The sequence below is a fragment of the Chiloscyllium punctatum genome, chromosome 48, assembly GCF_047496795.1.
Source record: "Chiloscyllium punctatum isolate Juve2018m chromosome 48, sChiPun1.3, whole genome shotgun sequence".
NCBI classification, from domain to species: Eukaryota; Metazoa; Chordata; class Chondrichthyes; order Orectolobiformes; family Hemiscylliidae; genus Chiloscyllium; species Chiloscyllium punctatum.
In genome coordinates this window covers 37,589,152-37,608,256 of record NC_092786.1, presented here as the reverse complement: position 1 = coordinate 37,608,256, position 19,105 = coordinate 37,589,152, and the positions used below count along the sequence as shown (strand labels likewise).

The 19,105-nt window shown below is 40.9% G+C and overlaps 1 protein-coding gene across 3 annotated transcripts in view; it reads left to right on the top strand.

Moving 5' to 3' along the window:
- The first annotated feature begins 11,506 nt into the window (after positions 1-11,506).
- Positions 11,507-19,105, top strand: part of dnaaf4 (dynein axonemal assembly factor 4) — a 28,111-nt gene continuing 20,512 nt past the window's right edge. For 2 of the 3 annotated variants that reach the window (XM_072564977.1, XM_072564976.1), the window contains exons 1-4: positions 11,507-11,644; positions 13,377-13,524; positions 13,689-13,822; positions 17,821-18,061. In XM_072564977.1, coding sequence (XP_072421078.1) covers positions 11,522-11,644; positions 13,377-13,524; positions 13,689-13,822; positions 17,821-18,061 — 646 coding nt within the window. In that variant the 5' untranslated portion in view covers positions 11,507-11,521. Of the gene's footprint in view, positions 11,645-11,959; positions 12,078-13,376; positions 13,525-13,688; positions 13,823-17,820; positions 18,062-19,105 lie in introns of those variants that run through there. The other variant, XM_072564978.1, reaches the window with a different exon arrangement.

The window sequence follows — 19,105 nt, the reverse complement described above, 5'->3', positions numbered from 1 at the left end:
CTGCATTTCCAATGGCAAACCTACACATCCCTAAACACTATTGGCAATTAGCATGGCCAAACCACCTAACTTGCCCCACGTCTTTGGACTGAAGCATACTAAGAAATGACAGCAATGGGGCAGATAAAGGAAACTGTGTTTCAACTACTGAATTTCCCTAATACTGAAAGAAGGGACAGATGATTTGGTCTGTAGTTAGTTATAGAGCAAGCTCTCCCTCTGTAATTCTGACTGCAGATTGCTGACCACCATTTTAATGAGTTGAAATTTCATTGCTGGATCTCAATCCCACAGATGCTGGTGCTAGGACTAGTCCCACATTGTGACTTTCAGAGAGGTGGCCAATTAAATGAGGGCCTCTGTGATCCCAATCCAATTAAGAACAAGAAGTAGGATCCAAAGTCTGAAGTTGGAGAAAGTGAGGACTGCAAATGCTGGAGACCAGAGTTGAAAAATGTGATGCTGGAAAAACACAGCAGGCCAGGCAGCATCCGAGGAGCAGGAGAATCAACGTTTTGGGCATAAGCCAATTCCTGAAGAAGGACTTATGCCTGAAACGTCGATTCTCCTGCTCCTTGGATGCTGCCTGGCCTGCTGTGCTTTTCCAGCATCACATTTTTCAACTCCAAAGTCTGAAGAGCCAACAGGAGATTGTCCATCACTAAAAGATTGGCCATTCCACTGTCAGAGTATTGCACACGTCTTTTTGATTAAAATTCCACAAGTCGTGAACCCAGTGGGGGCTGTTTAGCTGAGCTGGATAGATGGTTGTGTGTGGCTCAGATTGTTGGCATCAGCATGGACTTTGTTCCTGATTCCAGACAGTTAGCTAGGTCCCATCCTCCCAACTGCCTTGACAGGCCTGAAAATCTTCGCTAGTCCCATATGGTGACTCACAAACAATTATTTCAACTTTAAATCCTTCCCAGAGGCTCAACCATAGTGCTTTAAAAATACCAAGCAATAAAACACCTGGTTCAAATCAGATACTGGGCAAGGCAGAGTCAACCTGCTTAATGAACTGTCAGGCATAAAACCAGAGGACTAACTAACAACGAAAACAGAAGTTGTTGGAAAAGCTCAACAGGTCTGGCAACATCTGTGAATAGAAATCAGAGTTAATGTTTTGGGTCTAATGAGCCTTTCTTAGAACTGAAGAAAGGGCACTGGACCCAAAAGGTTAACTCTGATTTCTCTTCACAGATGCTTGCAGATGAGCTGAGCTTCTCCAGCAACTTCTGTTTTTGTTTCTGATGTACAGCATCTGTAGTTCTTTTGGTTTTCATTTACAGAGGACTATCTTGTTGCAGTCACAGAAGTAAACGTAAAATTCCAATGATTCTACTTACATAACTTAGTCAGCCTTGTAGCTTCTGTCGATGCCAATGTGACCATGAAGCTGCAACAGTTTTACATTGTCACTCGGCCTGACAAAGCATGATCCAGAATAGAACAGGTTTTACTGATGTTTGTCAAATGCATTTGAGGTTTGTTAAAAGTCCCAGGTGATAGAATGATTCTGTAAAAAACAAAGTATTGGAGAAACTCAACAGATCTGGCAGCATTTATGGACAGAGAAACAGAGTTAACATTTCAAGTTTAACATGACCCTTCTTTGGAAGAAGAAGATCTTCTGCATCTGCAGTATTTTGCTTTTAGCAGAATGATTACATCTACCTCCCAAAAAAGTAACATAAAACTTTTTTTTGTGCTTTTTGAATGTTAGTACAGCTTGACAGTTACATTGAACAGTTTGTTTGGCAAAAGGGGACTAACATCAATAGCCTTATCATTCAATTTACAAAAAACATTTTGAGTACGTCAATTTGAGTAAGGGTGAACATTTCTGTTAGAATTTTCAAAGAGCATTTGTATTCTGCATGTATGTTGTGCTTTGTGATGCTACTCATTACAGAACAGTGAGGGGACACAGCTGACATAATACCATTGGTGAATGCAATCAGCAAAGGATTCTAACACAAAAAAGTGACTTAGCCTTAATTGCCCTTTGTGAGTCCACAGTTAATTTTGGTCAGTTAGCTTTATTTCAAACTTGATAAATTAAGGTGCTAAATCGTATGCTTTGTTTTGGTGTCTATCTACAATAAATCAATGAAGTGCTATGAACAAATAGCTTTAACTGCTGGTGTCTAGGAATAAAGAATGGATAAAATAGGTCACTATAGATCAAAGAATCTGGGAGATACTGATGAATAATCAGGCTGTTGTTACAAGACAGTGATAGTGATCACGTGTAAAAAACACCTGATAACACTTGAAGTAAGTTATTTTTCACGACTTATTAGCTCGAAAAAAATTTACACCTTTACTTTGATCTATTTAATAAAGTCAGACTGAACTATGTGTCACAAAGAAATTAGAGATAGCATTAGATCCAAAAGAGGCATACAAAATGGCCAGACAAAAAAAACACCTGAAGAATGGGAGCAGTTTAGAATACAGTAAAGGAGAACAAAGAGATTAAGAAAGGAAAAATAGAGTTATAGAGTAAACTTGCAGTGAATATTACTGCCTAAAGAGTTTCTATATGTATGTGAAGAGAAAAAAAATTGTTCAAGACATATGTAGATCCCCTATGACAAAAAACAGGGGAAGTTGTATTGGGGAATAAAGAAATGGCTGACCAACTAAATATATGCTTTTGTTCTGTGTACATAAGGGAGGACACAAGCAACATATCAGAAATGCTGAGAATCTCAGGTTTTAGTGAGAGGGAGGAACTGATGGAAATCAGCATTAGTACGGAAATGGTGTAAAGGAAAATGATGGGACTGAAGCCCTAAAAATCTCTTGGTCCTGATAGTCCACATCCCAGAGTACTTGAGGAAATGGACCTCGAAATAATGGAAGCATTGGTGGTCATTTTCTAAAATTCTAAAGACTCTGGAACAGTTTCTACAGATTGGAGGGAAGCTAATGTAACACCACTGTTTAAAACAGGAGGTACAATGAAAACTGGGAATTATAGACCAGTCAGCCTGTTGTTGGTTGTGGGGAAAATACTAGAGCCCTTAATAAAGATTTAATAGCTGAGCATTTGGAAAACAGTGACAGGATCAGACAAAGTCAGCATAGATTTATGAAAGGGAAGTATACTGGAATTCTTTAATTATGGAACTCTGCAAGGTGGCACAGAAGGTGGGAATACAGCACAGCAGAGTGAACCTGGGTGTGAACAGTGAAAAGATAAATAGCTGAGGGGTGGGGTCAGTCAGTGTGAGTCTGAAGACAGGCAGAGCAGGATTGAGGACAGTAAAAATGGGACTGAGGTCAGTCAGAGCAAGACTGAGCACCGTCAGGGTGGGGTGGAGGACAGTCAGGATGGGACGGAGGACAGTCACAGTGGGACTGAGGTCAGTAAAAATTAGACTGAGGTCAGTCAGAGCAGGGCTGAGCACAGTCAGAATGGGATTGAGGACAGTCAGATTGGGACTGAGGTTAGTCAGGGTGGGACTGAGGACAGTCAGGACAAGACTGAGGTCAGTCAGAGCAGGAGTGAGGTGAGGCAGAATGGGACTGAGAACAGTTGAGCAGACAGCTAACAGATGGAATGGGACTGTGGACAGTCATAGCAGGCTTGTGGACAGTCAGAGTGGGACTGAGAACAGTCAGAATGGGAGCGGTGTCAAGAATGCAGCTGAATCCAAAGGCAAAGCAGCAAAGGTGGTGTCAAACTCAATAAGTGACATAAGTTTGGCTGTTCAGGAACCAGGTTTAGAGATTGAGTGAGTAGTGTCAACATGGGATAGAATATAAAGTACTTACCTCTGCTGTAGTTTGTTAGGAATAGAGAGTGAGGGTGAGAAATCTGATTTTGGTGAGTAGTTTTGTATAATTTGTTCCTAGATTATTGGCTGCAATTGGTCAGGATCACAATGGCAGGAGAACTCAGCCCTTTGGGATGTTCCTCCTGCAATATGTGGGAAATCAGGGACACTTCCAGTGTCCAAGGTGACTATGGATGTGGAAAGTGTGTTGAGCTGCAGCTCCTGAATTTGCTTGGAGCTGCGGATAGACTCATTACAGAACATCCATGAAACTGAGAATGTTGTGGACAGCATATTTAGCAAGCTGGTCATACCACCAGCATGGGGTCCACCAACAGAAAAGATGGGTGACCACCAGGTAGACTAGTAAGCTTGGGCAAGCAATGCAGGAATCCCATGTGACCAATCACCTCTCAAACAAGTATACGTTTTTGGATACAATTGGGGATGAATGGCCTATCAGAGGAAAGCAATAGCTGCAGCCAGATCAGTGATACCATGATTGAGTCTGTTGTATGGCAGGGAGGGTTGAAGTGTAAAAACAATGACTGCAGATGATGGAAACCAGATTCTGGATTAGTGGTGCTGGAAGAGCACAACAGTTCAGGCAGCAACCAAGTAGCTTCGAAGATGTAGTGATAGGGGATTCTGTAGTGAGGGGCACAGATAGGTGTTTCTATGGCTGTGTGAGATGCCAGGATGGTGTGTTATCTCCCTAATTCCAGGTCAAAGATGTCTTAGAGTGGGCACAGGATACTCTGAAAGGGGAGGGTGAGAGGCCAGATGTCACTGTCCACATTGATGCCAATGACAAAGGCAGAAAGATGAGGTCCTGCAAAGGAAATTCAGGGAGTTCGTAGGAAGTTAAAAAGCAGGACCTCAAGGATTGTAAACTTGGGATTACTCCCTGTGCCATATGCTTGTGAGGAAGATAATACAGTTGAGTATAGTAGCTGTACAAGAATAACAATTTGCACCGAAACTGACAGGGAAGTTTGCTCGTGTCACTCAGAGTATTTTAAACTATTGTAGCTGGGTGGGGCTGATGGGATCCAGAGCAGTAAGTCAGCATCTTGAGTGTTTCAAGAGAAGCAAAGAGCTAAATTAAGTAAATCTAGCAGGAAGAACAGGCAGGGCCAATTAAATGAGCATGGCAGGACTTGGCAGCAGTTTATTTATTTTAATGCAAGGAGTATAATAAACAAGGCATTTGAGCTTGGAGCTTGGATTAGTTCACGGGACTACGGTGTGGTAGCCAAAGCAGAAACTTAATTAAGAGAGGATAGGACTGGGAGCTCAACATTCTAGGGTTTCAATGTTTCAGGTGAGCAAGAGTGAGATATAAAAGGGTTAGCAGAGTTGGATTATTGATTAAAGAGAATGTCATAGCTACACTAAGAAAGGACATCTTGGAAAGGTCATCCACTGAGGCAATATGGATAAAACTCAGGAATAAGAGCAATCACTCTTATGGGATTATAGTATAGGGCCCCAGTAGCCAGCAGGGAACATATGAATAGATATGTAAGCAGAGCATGAAAAGGTGTTAAAACAACAGGGCTGTTGTAGTGGGTGATTTTAACTTCCCCAATATTGACTAGGACTCCTTTAGTGCCAAGAGCTTAGATGGGCAGAAGTTGTTAGGCCCAACCAAGACTGTTTCTTGGAACAATATGTAGATAGTCCAACTAGGGAAGGGGCCTACTACACATTGCATTGGGGAATGAGCCCGGCTAGGTAATCAAAATTTCAGTTAGAAGTGTTTTGAGAACACTGAACACTGAAGCTTTAAGATAGTTAAGATAGTTAGAAGAGGATAAGATTGGTCCTCATCTAGAAAGGAATAGATTGATTAGGGAGAGTAACATGGTTTTATGAAGGTTAGGTCATGCCTCACAAACCTTACTGAGTTCTTTGAAAAGGTAACCAAACAGGTAGATGAAGGTAAAGTGGTTGATGTGGTGTATATGGATTTCAGTAAAGCGTTTGATAAGGTTCCCCATGGTAGGCTATTGCATAAAATATAGATGCAAGGGATTGAGGATGTTTTAGCAGTTTGGATCAGAAATTGGCTAGCTGAAAGAAGACAGAGGGTGGTGGTTGATGGGAAATATTCATCCTAGAGTTCAGTTACTAGTGGGGTACCGCAAGGATCTGTTTTGGGTCTGCTATTGTTTGTCATTTTTATAAATGACCTGGATGAGGGCACAGAAGGATGAGTTAGTACATTTGCAGATGACAATAAGCTCGGTAAGAGTTGTGGATAGTGACGAAGGGTGTTGTAGGTTAGATTCATAGAGTCATAGAAATGCACAGCATGGAAACAGACCCTTCGATCCAACCCGTCCATGCCGACCAGATATACCACCCCAATCTAGTCCCACCTGCCAGCACCCGGCCCATATCCCTTCAAACCCTTCGTATTCATATACCCATCCAAATGCCTCTTAAATGTTGCAATTATACCAGCCTCCACCACAGCCTCTGGCAGTTCATTTCATACATGTACCACCGTCTGCGTGAAAAAGTTGCCCCTTAGGTCTCTTTTATATCTTTCCCCTCTCACCCTAAACCTATGCCCTCTAGTTCTGGACTCCCCGACCCCAGGGAAAAGACTTTGTCTATTTATCCTATCCATGCCCCTCATAATTTTGTAAACCTCTGTAAGGTCACCCCTCAGCCTCTGACGCTCCAGGGAAAACAACCCCAGCCTGTTCAACCACTCCGTGTAGCTCAGATCCTCCAGCCCTGGTAACATCCTTGTAAATATTTTCTGAACCCTTTCAAGTTTCACAACATCTTTCCGATAGGAAGGAGACCAGAATTGCATGCAATATTCCAACAGTGGCCTAACCAATGTCCTGTACAGCTGCAACATGACCTCCCAATTCCTGTACTCAATAATCTGACCAATAAAGGAAAGGATACCAAACGCCTTCTTCACAATCCTATCTATTTGTGACTCCACTTTCAAGGAGCTATGAACTTACACTCCAAGGACTCTTTGTTCAGCAACACTCCCTCGGACCTTACCATTAAGTGTATAAGCCCTGCTAAGATTTGCTTTCCCAAAATGCAGCACCTCACATTTATCTGAATTAAACTCCATCTGCCACTTCTCAGCCCATTGGCCCATCTGGTCAAGATCCTGTTGTAATCTGAGGTAACCCTCTTCGCTGTCCACTACACCTCCAATTTTGGTATCATCTGCAAACTTACTAACTGTACCTCTTATGTTCACATCCAAATCATGTATGTAAATGACAAAAAGTAGAGGACCCAGCACTGATCCTTGTGGGACTGCACTGGTCACAGGCCTCCAGTCTGAAAAACAACCCTCCACCACCACCCCCTTTGAGCCAGTTCTGTATCCAAATGGCTGGTTCTCCCTGTATTCCATGAGATCTAACCTTGCTAATCAGTCTCCCATGGGGAACCTTGTCGAACGCCTTACTGAAGTCCATATAGATCATATCTACTGCTCTGCCCTCATCAATCTTCTTTGTTACCTCTTCAAAAAACTCAATCAAGTTTGTGAGACATGATTTCCCACACACAAAGCCATGTTGACTATCCCGAATCAGTCCTTGTCTTTCCAAATACATGTACATCCTGTCCCTCAGGATTCCCTCCAACAACCTGCCCACCACTGAGGTCAGGCTCACCGGTCTATAGTTCCCTGGCTTGTCATTACCGCCCTTCTTAAACAATGGCACCAGTTTGCCAACCTCCAGTCTTCCAGCACCTCACCTGTGACTATCGATGATACAAATATCTCAGCAAGAGGCCCATTACAGAGGTACATAAATAAGCTGCAGAGCTGGGCTGAGAGGTGGCAAATGGAGTTTAATGCTGAAAAGTGTGAAGTGACTGACATTGGAAGGAGTAACAGGAATGCAGAGTACTGGGCAAATGGTAAGATTCTTGGTATTGTAGATGAGCAGAGATATCTCCGTGTCCAGGTGCATAGATCCTTGAAAGTTGCCACCCAGGTTGATAGGGTTGTTAAGAAGGCATATAGTGTCTTTGCTTTTATTGGGAGAGGGATTGAGTTTTGGAACCATGAGATCATGCTGCAGCTGCTCAAAACATTGATGCGGCCACATTTGGAGTATTGCTTATAGTTCTGGTCATTTGTAGTATTGCATACAGTTCTGGTCACCGCATTATAGGAAGGATGTGGAAGCTTTGGGAAGGGTTTTTTTTAAGATTAGATTAGATTACTTACAGTGTGGAAACAGGCCCTTCGGCCCAACAAGTCCACACCGCCCCGCCGAAGCGCAACCCACCCATACCGCTACATCTACCCCTTACCTAACACTATGGGGAATTTAGCATGGCCAATTCACCTGACCTGCACATCTTTGGACTGTGGGAGGAAACCAGAGCACCCGGAGGAAACCCACGCAGACACGGGGAGAATGTGCAAACTCCACACAGTCAGTTGCCTGAGGCGGGAATTGAACCCAGGTCTCTGGCGCTGTGAGGCAGCAGTGCTAACCACTGTGCCACCGTGCCGTTTAGAGGGGATTTACTGGGATGTTGCCTTGTATGGAAGGAAGGTCTTACGAGGAAAGGCTGAGGGACTTGAGACTGTTTTCTTAGAGGGAAGAAGTGACTTAATTGAGACATATACGATAATCAGAGGGTTAGATAGGTTGGACAGTGGGAGCCATTTTCCTCCAATGGCAATGGCTAGCATGAGGGGACATAGCTTTAAATTGAGAGGTGATAGATATAGGACAGATGTCAGAGTAGTTTCTTTACTGAGAGAGCAGTACGGGCGTGGAACACACTGCCTCCAACAGTAGTAGACTCGCCAACATTAATGGTCGTTGGATAGGCATATGGACGAGAATGGAATAGTGTAGGTTAGATGGGCTTCAGATTGGTTCCACAGGTCGGTGCAACATCGAGGGCTGAAGGCCTGTAGTGTGCTGTAATGTTCTAAGTTCTATTAGTTGAAAAGGAAAAAAAAGTATCTGTAAGGTTTAGGAAACAGAAATCAAATGGGGTTTTTGAGAAATATAAATGAAGCAGAAAAGAAATAAATTAGGAGGGCAAGAAGGGACCACGAAATGTCCTTGGCAGGTCGGATTAAGGAGAATCCCAAGACACTTTATACATATATTAGGAGCAAGTCAGTAACTAGTGAAAATGCAGATTCACTCAAAGGCAAAGGAAGGAATTTATGTGTGAAGCCAGAGGAAGTGGGTGAGATCTTTAATGAATATTTTCAATTAGTATCCATCAAGGAGAAAGGCATGGATGATTCTAAGTTTAGAGAGGGGTTTGTGGTAACTCCAAAGCATGTTGATGTTAAGAAGGACGAGGTTCTGGGTGTCTTGAAAAACATTAAGATAGATAAGTCCCCAGACCCTGAAGCGATCTATCAAAGGATTCTGAAGAAGACAAGGGAGGAAATTGTTGGGACCAAGACAGAGATCTTTGTATCCTCTTTCTGTTGCAGAAGGGAGTGGTGCTGTCGAAGAAAGCTCAATAAGCTGCTGTAGTGCATCCTATAAATTGGTTCATATTGCAGCCATGGTGTAGTATTGATGGAGGTCATCATGACACAATGGTTGAAATAACTTAAACAAAGTTGGCCTCTTCCTGTTAATTTTACAAAAACAAGTTTGAGAACACTAATTTTATTTCTAATTAAGATAAACTACTGATTCAGGATGTCATTGTAATGTTTTCAATTTATTTAGTGCCTTTTTTTCTGTGCACTTCATGCATGTTTTTATTCTATTGAACACAACATTAAATGGTATTATGAAATTGCATACGTGTATAATTTCTGGATAAGTGATTGGCAGCACTTACTTAAGCTTCTGTAATTCCACAATGGTGATACATCTCAAACCTTGTAAACATTTCTGAGACAATTGCTAATGAAAAGTATCAAACATGAAATTTCAAACTAAAACAGTTTGTCAGATTTAATTTATTTTTCCCTTCCAATAGCTGATTAGTGTATAATTAGTTGGGCTGGAAGAAGCTGGCACTGGAATTGGATCTTCCTCCTTTCCATTACTTCATCAAACACTGCTAATTTACACAAAACTCATGTAATAAATATTTCACCAGTAAAGAGGGAGATGGCACAAGGCGGGGTGACACTAGGCAAACGGACACACAAGATGGCCGCTGAGCCATCAGTTGGCCAACTTGATACACAAGATGGCCACCGGATCACAATATGGAGAGAAACAGCAGAGCAGATATGGATACTGCCTGGGACCACCAGAATGTCAGCACAATCCACTCACAACCCAGTTGATTAGCTTAAGACGAGTGGGCAGAGAATACACATGAGTAACGAACACCGCCTGCCAAAGTGTCTGGGTCTAACCAACATCTCTTATAGAAATGCTAACACCTTGATACAGACTCAATACAAAATGCTAATAGATATTGAAACTGACAATGTCTACACTGAAACTGACAATGACCACGCGGAAATTAACGAAGGCTGAGCTGGAACTGACAAAGTCTGTATCGAAACTATCAACAATTCTGCAATGATTGCCATAAACAAACCATGTTACAAAGACAATAATCTCATCACTGACCTATTGTATCACAAGATGTATAAAAATTTCTTGACGTGCTCTGGGTCGAGAGAGTACTCGCAGCTGTTGGTGTCTTTCTCTCCATGGAGCTCCGGTATTTCCTTATGCAATAAACTCTGTCATTGAACCCTGAGTTTGACTCTGAGACTGGTGTTTTTCCCCACAATACCAGAATTGCCATTTGGTCAGTTGAACATTTATATACAGTTCAGTCAGAAGGCTAGGAAAAGTGGGTGACATGGTGGCACAGTGGTTAGCACTACTGCTGTCTCACAGTGCTAGAGACCTGGGTTCAGTTCCTGCCTCAGGCAACTGACTGTGTGGAGTTTGAACATTCTCTGTGTGGGTTTCCTCTGGGTGCTCTGTTTTCCTCCTACAGTCCAAAAATGTGCAGGTTAGGTAAATTGGCTATGTATAGTGTTAAATGTAGGGGAATGGGTCTGGGTGGGTGTGTGTTGGTGTGGACTTGTTGGGCCGAAGGGCCTGTAAGTAATCTAATCTGAAAAAAAGGCAAACAACTGTCTTATAAAGCTAAGCAACAAGGACATAGTAGGAATGGATAATTATGGACAAATAGTATTTAGCAGCTTTCGATGAATCAGTTAGGGCTCGAATGTGGTTCATTTAATGTTGATGACACCATTTTGTTTCATATCTTGATCCAAATACTCAGGAGTGGTCCGAAAATGATGTTACCATCCAAACACTGCTCCACAAAGTAGATTTGTAAACGGATGGATAGATATACCAAACTAGTAGCATAATACACACATTGTTGAGTCACTGGACTCAAAACGTTAACTTTGTTTCTTTCTCCATTGATGCTGCCAAAATGCTGAGTTTCTCTAGCACTTTCTGTGTTTTTCTGTTTCAAATCTCCAGCATACACAAATGATTGTTTTAGCTACATCGCTGAACATTAGTTTGAATTAATTTTCATCAGAAACCATATTGAATCCATATAAGTGGCAGTGACTCCCTAAAATCTCTTCATAAAAGTCTTGAACTGAGTGAAGAACCTGGAATCTCAGGTTCAATGTGTGGAGGGTATCCATGGAAACTGTCACTCATTGATCCGGAAGTAAAGCTCACGTCACCCGGAAGGACCAGTGAGCGTGACTCGCGTCGCTTAGCAACGGGCTGCTGTCCGTAAAGATGCCGCTGCAGGTTAAAGATTACACTTGGGACCAGGTGGAGAGCCAAGTGTTTCTAACGGTGCCGCTGAAGGGAGTGAGGGCTGGGAAAGCGGACATTTTCTGTACAGAGGATTATTTAAAGGTGAGGGATCCCCGTGGGTGTCTGTGCTTGGAAATGGAGAGGGGAGCTGCCTGTACCCCTGCTCTATACATTTGCTTCACAAGCAAAGCACAGGCTGTCAGCTTCTGCTGTTACCATCTTAATTTCACCTTGTGAGGCCAGTCACTTTATCAAAGTGCTTTAACGCCACAAAACTATTTTCGTTACATAAATTGTTGGAAAAACTCAGCAGGTTTGGTGGAGAGAAATCATAGTTGACGTTTCGGATCCATTGACCCTTCTTCAGAACTGATGGTAACTCGGAAAATATTGATATAGAAGATGGAGAGGGGAAGAGTAAGAGCCCAAAAATGGGCTGCTACCACACACAACCCATTGTCAAGTCCTAAAAGCTCCAGTAGCTGCTATTCATTTCCACAGCCAACCACCTGATGAAGAAGCAGTGCTCCGAAAGGTAGTGCTTCCAATTAAAACTGTCAGACTATAACTTAGTATTGTGTGATTTTTAACTTCCCACAGACTGACCTTTAATCACGTGAATGTGGTATTGGCACAACCCTTAGAATAGTCCTCATCCACAAATCATTTAAAAAGATTGTTAATGTATTGAGCTACATTAAATTTCTGTTTTTAGTTTATAAAAGAAGTAGAGAATGAATACACTTAATTTACTTTGGAATCCTGAACCTGCATTTAGATTCATAGAGTTATGTAGATATACAGCACAGAAACAGACCCTTCAGTCTACCACGTCCATGTTGACCATTTGGCCCATATCCCTCTAAAGTCTTCCTATTCCTATACCTATCCTGATACCTTTTAAACGTTGTATTGTACCAATCTCCATCACTTCCTCTGGCAATCCATTTAATACACTCCCCACCCTTTGTTTGAAAAGTTGCCCTTTTGGTCTCTGTTAAATCTTTCCCCTCTCACTTTAAACCTATGCTTTCTAGTTTTGGACTCCCCCACAATGTTTACCCTCTCCATGCCTCTCATGATTTTATAAACCTCCTATAAGATCATCCCTCAGCCTCCGACGCTCGATGAAGAATAGCTGCAGCCTATTCAACCTCTCCCTATAGCTGAAACCCTCCATCCCTGCCAACATCCTTGTAAATCTTTTCTGAACACTTTCAAGATTCACAACATTCTTCCTTAGCAGGGAAACCAGAATTGCACACAGTATTCTAATAGTGGCCGAACCAATGTCCAGTATAGCTGCAACATGACCTCCCAACTCCTATACTCAATGCACTGACCAATAAAGGCAAGCATACCAAATGCCACCTTCACTATCCTATCTACTTGTAACTCCTCTTTCAAGGAACTATGAACCTGCAGTCCAAGGACTCTTTGTTCAGCAACACTCCCGAGGACCTTACTATTAAGTATATAAGTCCTGTCCTGATTTGCCTTTCCAAAATGCAACACCTCACATTTATCTAAATTAAACTTCATATGCCAGCCTTTGCCCCATTGGCCCATCTGATCAAGATTCTGTTGTACTCTGAGGTAAACTTCTTCACTGTCGACCACACCTCCAATTTTGGTGTCATGTGCAAACTTACTAACCATACCTCCTATATTTACATCCAAATCAATGAAAAACAGTGGACCCAGCACCGATCCTTGTGGCACATTGCTGGTCACAGGCCTCTAGTGTGAAAACCAACTCTCCATCACCACTCTCTGACTTCTACCTTCGAGCCTTTGCCTCCAGATTTTGATTTTAAATTTTTTACTTTAACAGGTGAACTTTCCTCCATTTCTGTTTGAGGTAATATTATTTGCTTCTATTGATGAATCAAAAAGCTCTGCTAAAGTTGGCAATGATGTTGTTATCTTCACCTTGTGTAAGAAAGACTCGCGAATGTGGGAGCAACTTACAACGGTCGAAGGTAAGCAATGATTTAGATATTTTGCTATATATTGAATCCTATAAAATTAAAATGGATATGAATTGCATTAGCAGTACTGCTCATGACAGTTACTTTAAATTTTGTAGTTAGACATAACTAGTTTTTCTTTGCATCATATAATTACATTGACTGTCCTTTGATAGTTAGTAAGGAAAAGTTGCAGAAAAGGAGGGAGAATGCAATACTTGCTGCTCAAGAAAAGGCACAAGAGGCAGCAAAAGAAAAGGCAATTAAAAAACGAGAAAATGAGAAGTACTCATTGGAAAAGACAATGAAGGTAAGTATTGTAGAACCTGTTAAAATATTTAATTTTCTTGTTGTGCACAATATTGTCTACTTAAAATAGACTTACTGACAGAGTAATTTGATATAAAACTATGAATTCAAGCCATTTGTACAATAAAGCTAGAAAAGGAATTAAAGTTTCCAGAGTACAGTTCAAGATGACCAGCATCATGGTAGTGTAGTAACATGGTAATTTAATCAAAACAAGACTTTATCTCCCCTATGCAGATCTCGCACATTTTCTGTAATACTCTTTTCCTTTTTGACAATGCTACAAGATATAAACTTAAAACTTGAGGATTGATAGTCAAAGGCTTGACTAATATAATCAAATGGAGTGGTGGTAATGTGAGACAATCATTCAAATGTTACAATCTCATTAATTCAAAGAATATAAGATTGTATACATATACACTTTTATCCTTATTAGTCTTCTGTCATAGTTGTATGAAAAGCTTGTTGTATTAATGACTTTCAACCTTCTGTTTGACTTTGTTCCAAAGATCTAAAAGTTGAAATTCTAAATTGGAGGAAGATTAATATTGACGATATTAGGCAAAAACTTTCAAAGCTAATTGTGGGCAGATGTTTTCAGGTAAAGGGATGGCTGGAAAATGGGATGCCTTCAGAAATGAGATAACAAGAGTCCAGAGACAGTATATTTCTGTTCGGGTGAAAGGAAAGGCTGGTAAGTGTAGGGATTGCTGGATGACTAGAGAAATTCAGGGTTTGGTTAAGAAAAAGAAGGAGGCATATATCAGGTATAGACAGGAGAGATCGAGTGAATCCTTAGCGTATAAAGGCAGTAAGTATACTTAAAAGGGAAATCAGGAGGACAAGAAGGGGACATGAGATAGCTTTGGCAAATAGGGTTAAGAAGAATCCAAAGGGTTTTTACAAATACATAAGGACAAAAGGGCAAAAGGGAGACAATAGGGCCCCTTAATGATCAGCAAGGTGGCCTTTGTGTGGAGCTGCAGGCGATGGGGGAGATACTAAACGAGTATTTTGCATCAGTGTTTACTGTGGAGATGGACATGAAAGATATAGAATGTAGGGAAATAGATGGTGTCATCTTGAAAAATGTCCATATTACAGAGGAGAAACTGCTGGATGTCTTGAAACACATAATGGTGGATAAATCCCAGGACCTGATCAGGTGTACCCTGGAACCCTGTGGGAAACTAGGGAAGTTTCCCACAGGGAATATCTTACTGAGATATTTGTATAATTGATAGTCACAGGTGAGGTGCCAGAATACTGGAGGTTGGCTAACATTGTGCCACTATTTAAGAAAGGTGGTAAGGACAAGCCAGGGAACTATAGATCAGTGAGCCTGACGTTGGTGGTGGGCAAGTTGTTGGAGGAAATCCTGAGTGACAGGATTTATGTGTATTTAGAAAGGCAAGGACTGATTAGGGATAGTCAACATGGCTTTGTGCGTGGGAAATCATGTCTCATGAATTTGATTGAGCTTTTTGAAGTAAGAAAGAGGATTGATGAGGGCAGAGGGGTGGACGTGATCTATATGGACTTAAATAAGGCATTCAACAAGGTTCCCCATGGGAGACTGCTTAGCAAGGTTAGATCTCATGGAATACAGGGAGAACTAGCCATTTGGATACAGAACTGGCTCAAAGGTAGAAGACAGAGGGTGGTGGTGGAGGGTTGTTTTTCAGACTGGAGACCTGTGACCGGTGGAGTGCCACAAGGATCGGTGCTGGGTCCACTACTTTTCGTCATTTATGTAAATGATTTGGATGTGAACGTAGGAAGTATAGCTAGTAAGTTTGCAGATGACACCAAAATTGGAGGTGTAATGGACAGTGAAGAAGATTACCTCAGAGTACAACGGAATCTTGATTAGATGGGCCAAAGGACTGAGGAGTGGCAGATGGAATTTAATTTAAGTAAATGTGAGGTGCTGCATTTTGAGAAAGCAAATCTCAGCAGGAGTTAAGGTCCTAGGGAGTGTTGCTGAACAAAGAAACCTTGGAGTGCAAGTTTATAGCTCCTTGAAAATAGAGTTGCAGGTAGATGGGATAGTGAAGAAGGCATTTGGTATGCTTTTCTTTGTTGGTCATAGTGTTGAGTATAGGAATTGGGAGGTCATGTTGCGGCTGTACAGGATGTTGGTTAGGCCACTTTTGGAATATTGCATGCAATTCTGGTCTCCTTCCTATTGAAAAAATGTTGTGAAACTTGAACGGGTTCAGAAAAGATTTATAAGGATGTTGCCAGAGTTGGAGGATTTGAGTGTAGGGAGAGGCTGAATAGGCTGGGGCTGTTTTCCCTGGAGCATTGGAGGCTGAGGAGTGACCTTTTAGAGGTTTGTAAAATCATGAGTGGTATGGATAGGATAAATAGACAAAGTCTTTTCCCTGGGGTGGGGGAATTCCAGAACTAGAGGGCATAGGTTTAAGGTGAGAGGGGAAAGATATAAAAGAGACCTAAAGGGCAACTCTTTCATGCAGAGAGTGATACGTGTATGGAATGAGTTGCCAGAGGAAGTGGTGGAAAACAATTGCAATATTTGAAAGGCATCTGGATGTGTATATGAATAGGAAGGGTTTAGAGGGATATGGGCCAAGTGCTGGCAAATGGGAGTAGATTAGGTTGGGATAACTGGTTGGCATGGACAAGTTGGAATGAAGGATCTGTTTCTGTGCTGTACATCTCTATAACTAATTCTTCACTCAACATACATTACCCATGAATACAAACTTGGAACAAATTACATGCTGGTGGATGGTTTGGATTATGTCAATAATTTGCCTCCATTTTTCATACTTTAATTCTTTTATCTTACATTTATAATTCTAGCAAAGGTGTAAACTAGGTTAATTGTAAGAGGATTTATTTATGGTTGGGCCGGTGGCCGAATTACATTGTGACGAGAGAGAATTCTCCAAAATTTACTCTGTAATCAGTACCTCCTGTCATCTACTGAATCTGATTGTACAGATTAACATTTCTTCTTTCTTTCACACAACATATACCATGCCTCAGTTTTTTGTGTTTCCACTGACTCCATCCACTGTCTAAAGTTATAGTCATTCCTTTTCTATCTGAAGTATGCTTATTAGATTTATATTTTCTATGCTAGCAATCCATAAAGTATTAATGTAATTTTCATTTCTACTTTTCCCACCAACATTGCAATATGCATTACTAAAAATGTAGAAATACTTAAAACACTCTTTAAGTTTCATTGTAAAGCTAAAGTACATTCTGATACGAAGTTCGTAGATTTAATTAGAATGAAATTTTTATAAACTTGTGTAATGAACCAGTCAAACCCCCTGAAAATATATCAAGAAGATAGTCTAGACCCTAACGTCGTCTTATTTTAAAGGTAAGTGTAAGGCGTTGCATTCCAGCTGCAATTCAATGGGTCAAACTACTTGACTTCAAGCAAAATACACTTTATATTTACACTATAGTTAAAATGCAGATAGAATGAAAATAAAAGAAAAGAATTGACTTAACTGTAACTCTACTGAAATGGTTAACAAAAGAACACATTTATTAACAACCACTAATTAACTATTTCAATATAGTAACATCCCAAATGTACATCCTTGGCAAAGGCAAATTCAGTAAAATAGATTGTCTCACAATCAATTCTAGCAGCAGGAAGAGAACCCCAGCTTTTAACTAAAACAGAGAGGAAAAAAAATCAGAGCTTCCACATCCAGCACCTGCAGAAAACCAGAACTAAAAATCCTGGTTCTGTGGGAGCTTGACCCCACCCATTCAAACTGCTTCTATTGTTCCAACTTGAGAAAACACCCAAGGCCTCACAACCTGTTTGTTTTATTGGCTTTCAGCAGACTGATTTGTATCTCTATCTCAACCTTTCTTCATTTATAAAAAAAGGACAAAAATACCTCTTAAAGCTGTAGTATTGTTAAATGTGAGAGTCAGAAACTGAAAGTTTGACATAAACATGATGTTTCAGAATAATAAACTTGCACGACAATTGTACAGATAGAGGAACATGCCAGAAAACAGATTGAAGAGATGAAAGAACAAGAGCGAAGAAAAGCTACTGAAGAGTTGGAACAGTGGAAGCTGCAGAAGCATGAAGAAGAGAAATTAAAGAGAAAGGAGGAACTAAAGCATGCAAAGCAGAAAATTGAGGCAGAGAAAAGGAGGATGAAGAAGAAGGAAGAAGCCAAAATACAGAATTCTGACTCACGAACTTCAAACAAACATTCAGTTAAAGGAGGTAAACCTATTTCAAATCAGTGATTTAATTCGGATTTCCTTTTACATAAAGACAAAATCAGCAAGAGAGAATTTAAAATAACATTCATCCAAGTGTTAAGAATACCCATAAAAGATGCAGCATGTGACATTAAGCTAAGTGGATTTCAGATTCATTGTACCTCTCGCTCATTTTAAGTTTTCTCCCTGCCTTTGGTTTCCTTCTTCCCTTATGCTCAACTACACTCTTAGCCAAGAGGGAGCTTAGGTTAGCCCATGTTAGTTGGAACAAAGTAACTTGTTTGTTGGAATATTCAAATATACTGCCAGCATGACTGATCTGAGTCATACAGTAGGCGATTGGGTCTGGGTGGGTTACTCTTTGGAGGGTTGGTGTGGACTTGTTGTGCCAAAGAGTCTGTTTCCGCACTGTCGGGATTCTATGATTCTATGCTGATTTGCTGATTTTGGGAAGAAGTTGGGGGGAATGGGTTGATCTCTCTTTTGCAGCTTCTTTGCATGACTGAGTGTAGAATTTGACGTTTGGGGCTTTAAATCGGAATTTAGTGAATAATAAACCAGTATAATAAATCATGTTTATATTATGTCATTATTTGCTGTATGTATAAACAGGTATTATTATAGAAGTGTATTTCTTTCTGTTGGATATTTCTTAAAGATACTTTATTATTAAGCTAAACAACTTACTTCATCAAAAAGCACTTTTTATTCATTCACGGGATGAGAGTGTCACTGGCTAGGCCAGCATTTATTGCTCATCCCAGAGGACAGTTAAAAGTCAACCACACTGCTGTGGTCTGGAGTCACATGTAGTCCAGGCGAAGTAAGGATAACAGTTTTGTTCCCTAAAGGACATTAGTGAACTAATGGGTTTTTCCGACTAGGGACTCATAATTCCACATTTTTATTGAATTTAAATTCCATAATCTGCTGTGGCAGGATTCAAACCCAGATCCCTAGAACATTACTGGATCTCTGAATTAACACTCCAGTGATAATACCACTATAGTAATGCTTCCCCTTTATTTGAGAGAAGACATTTCAT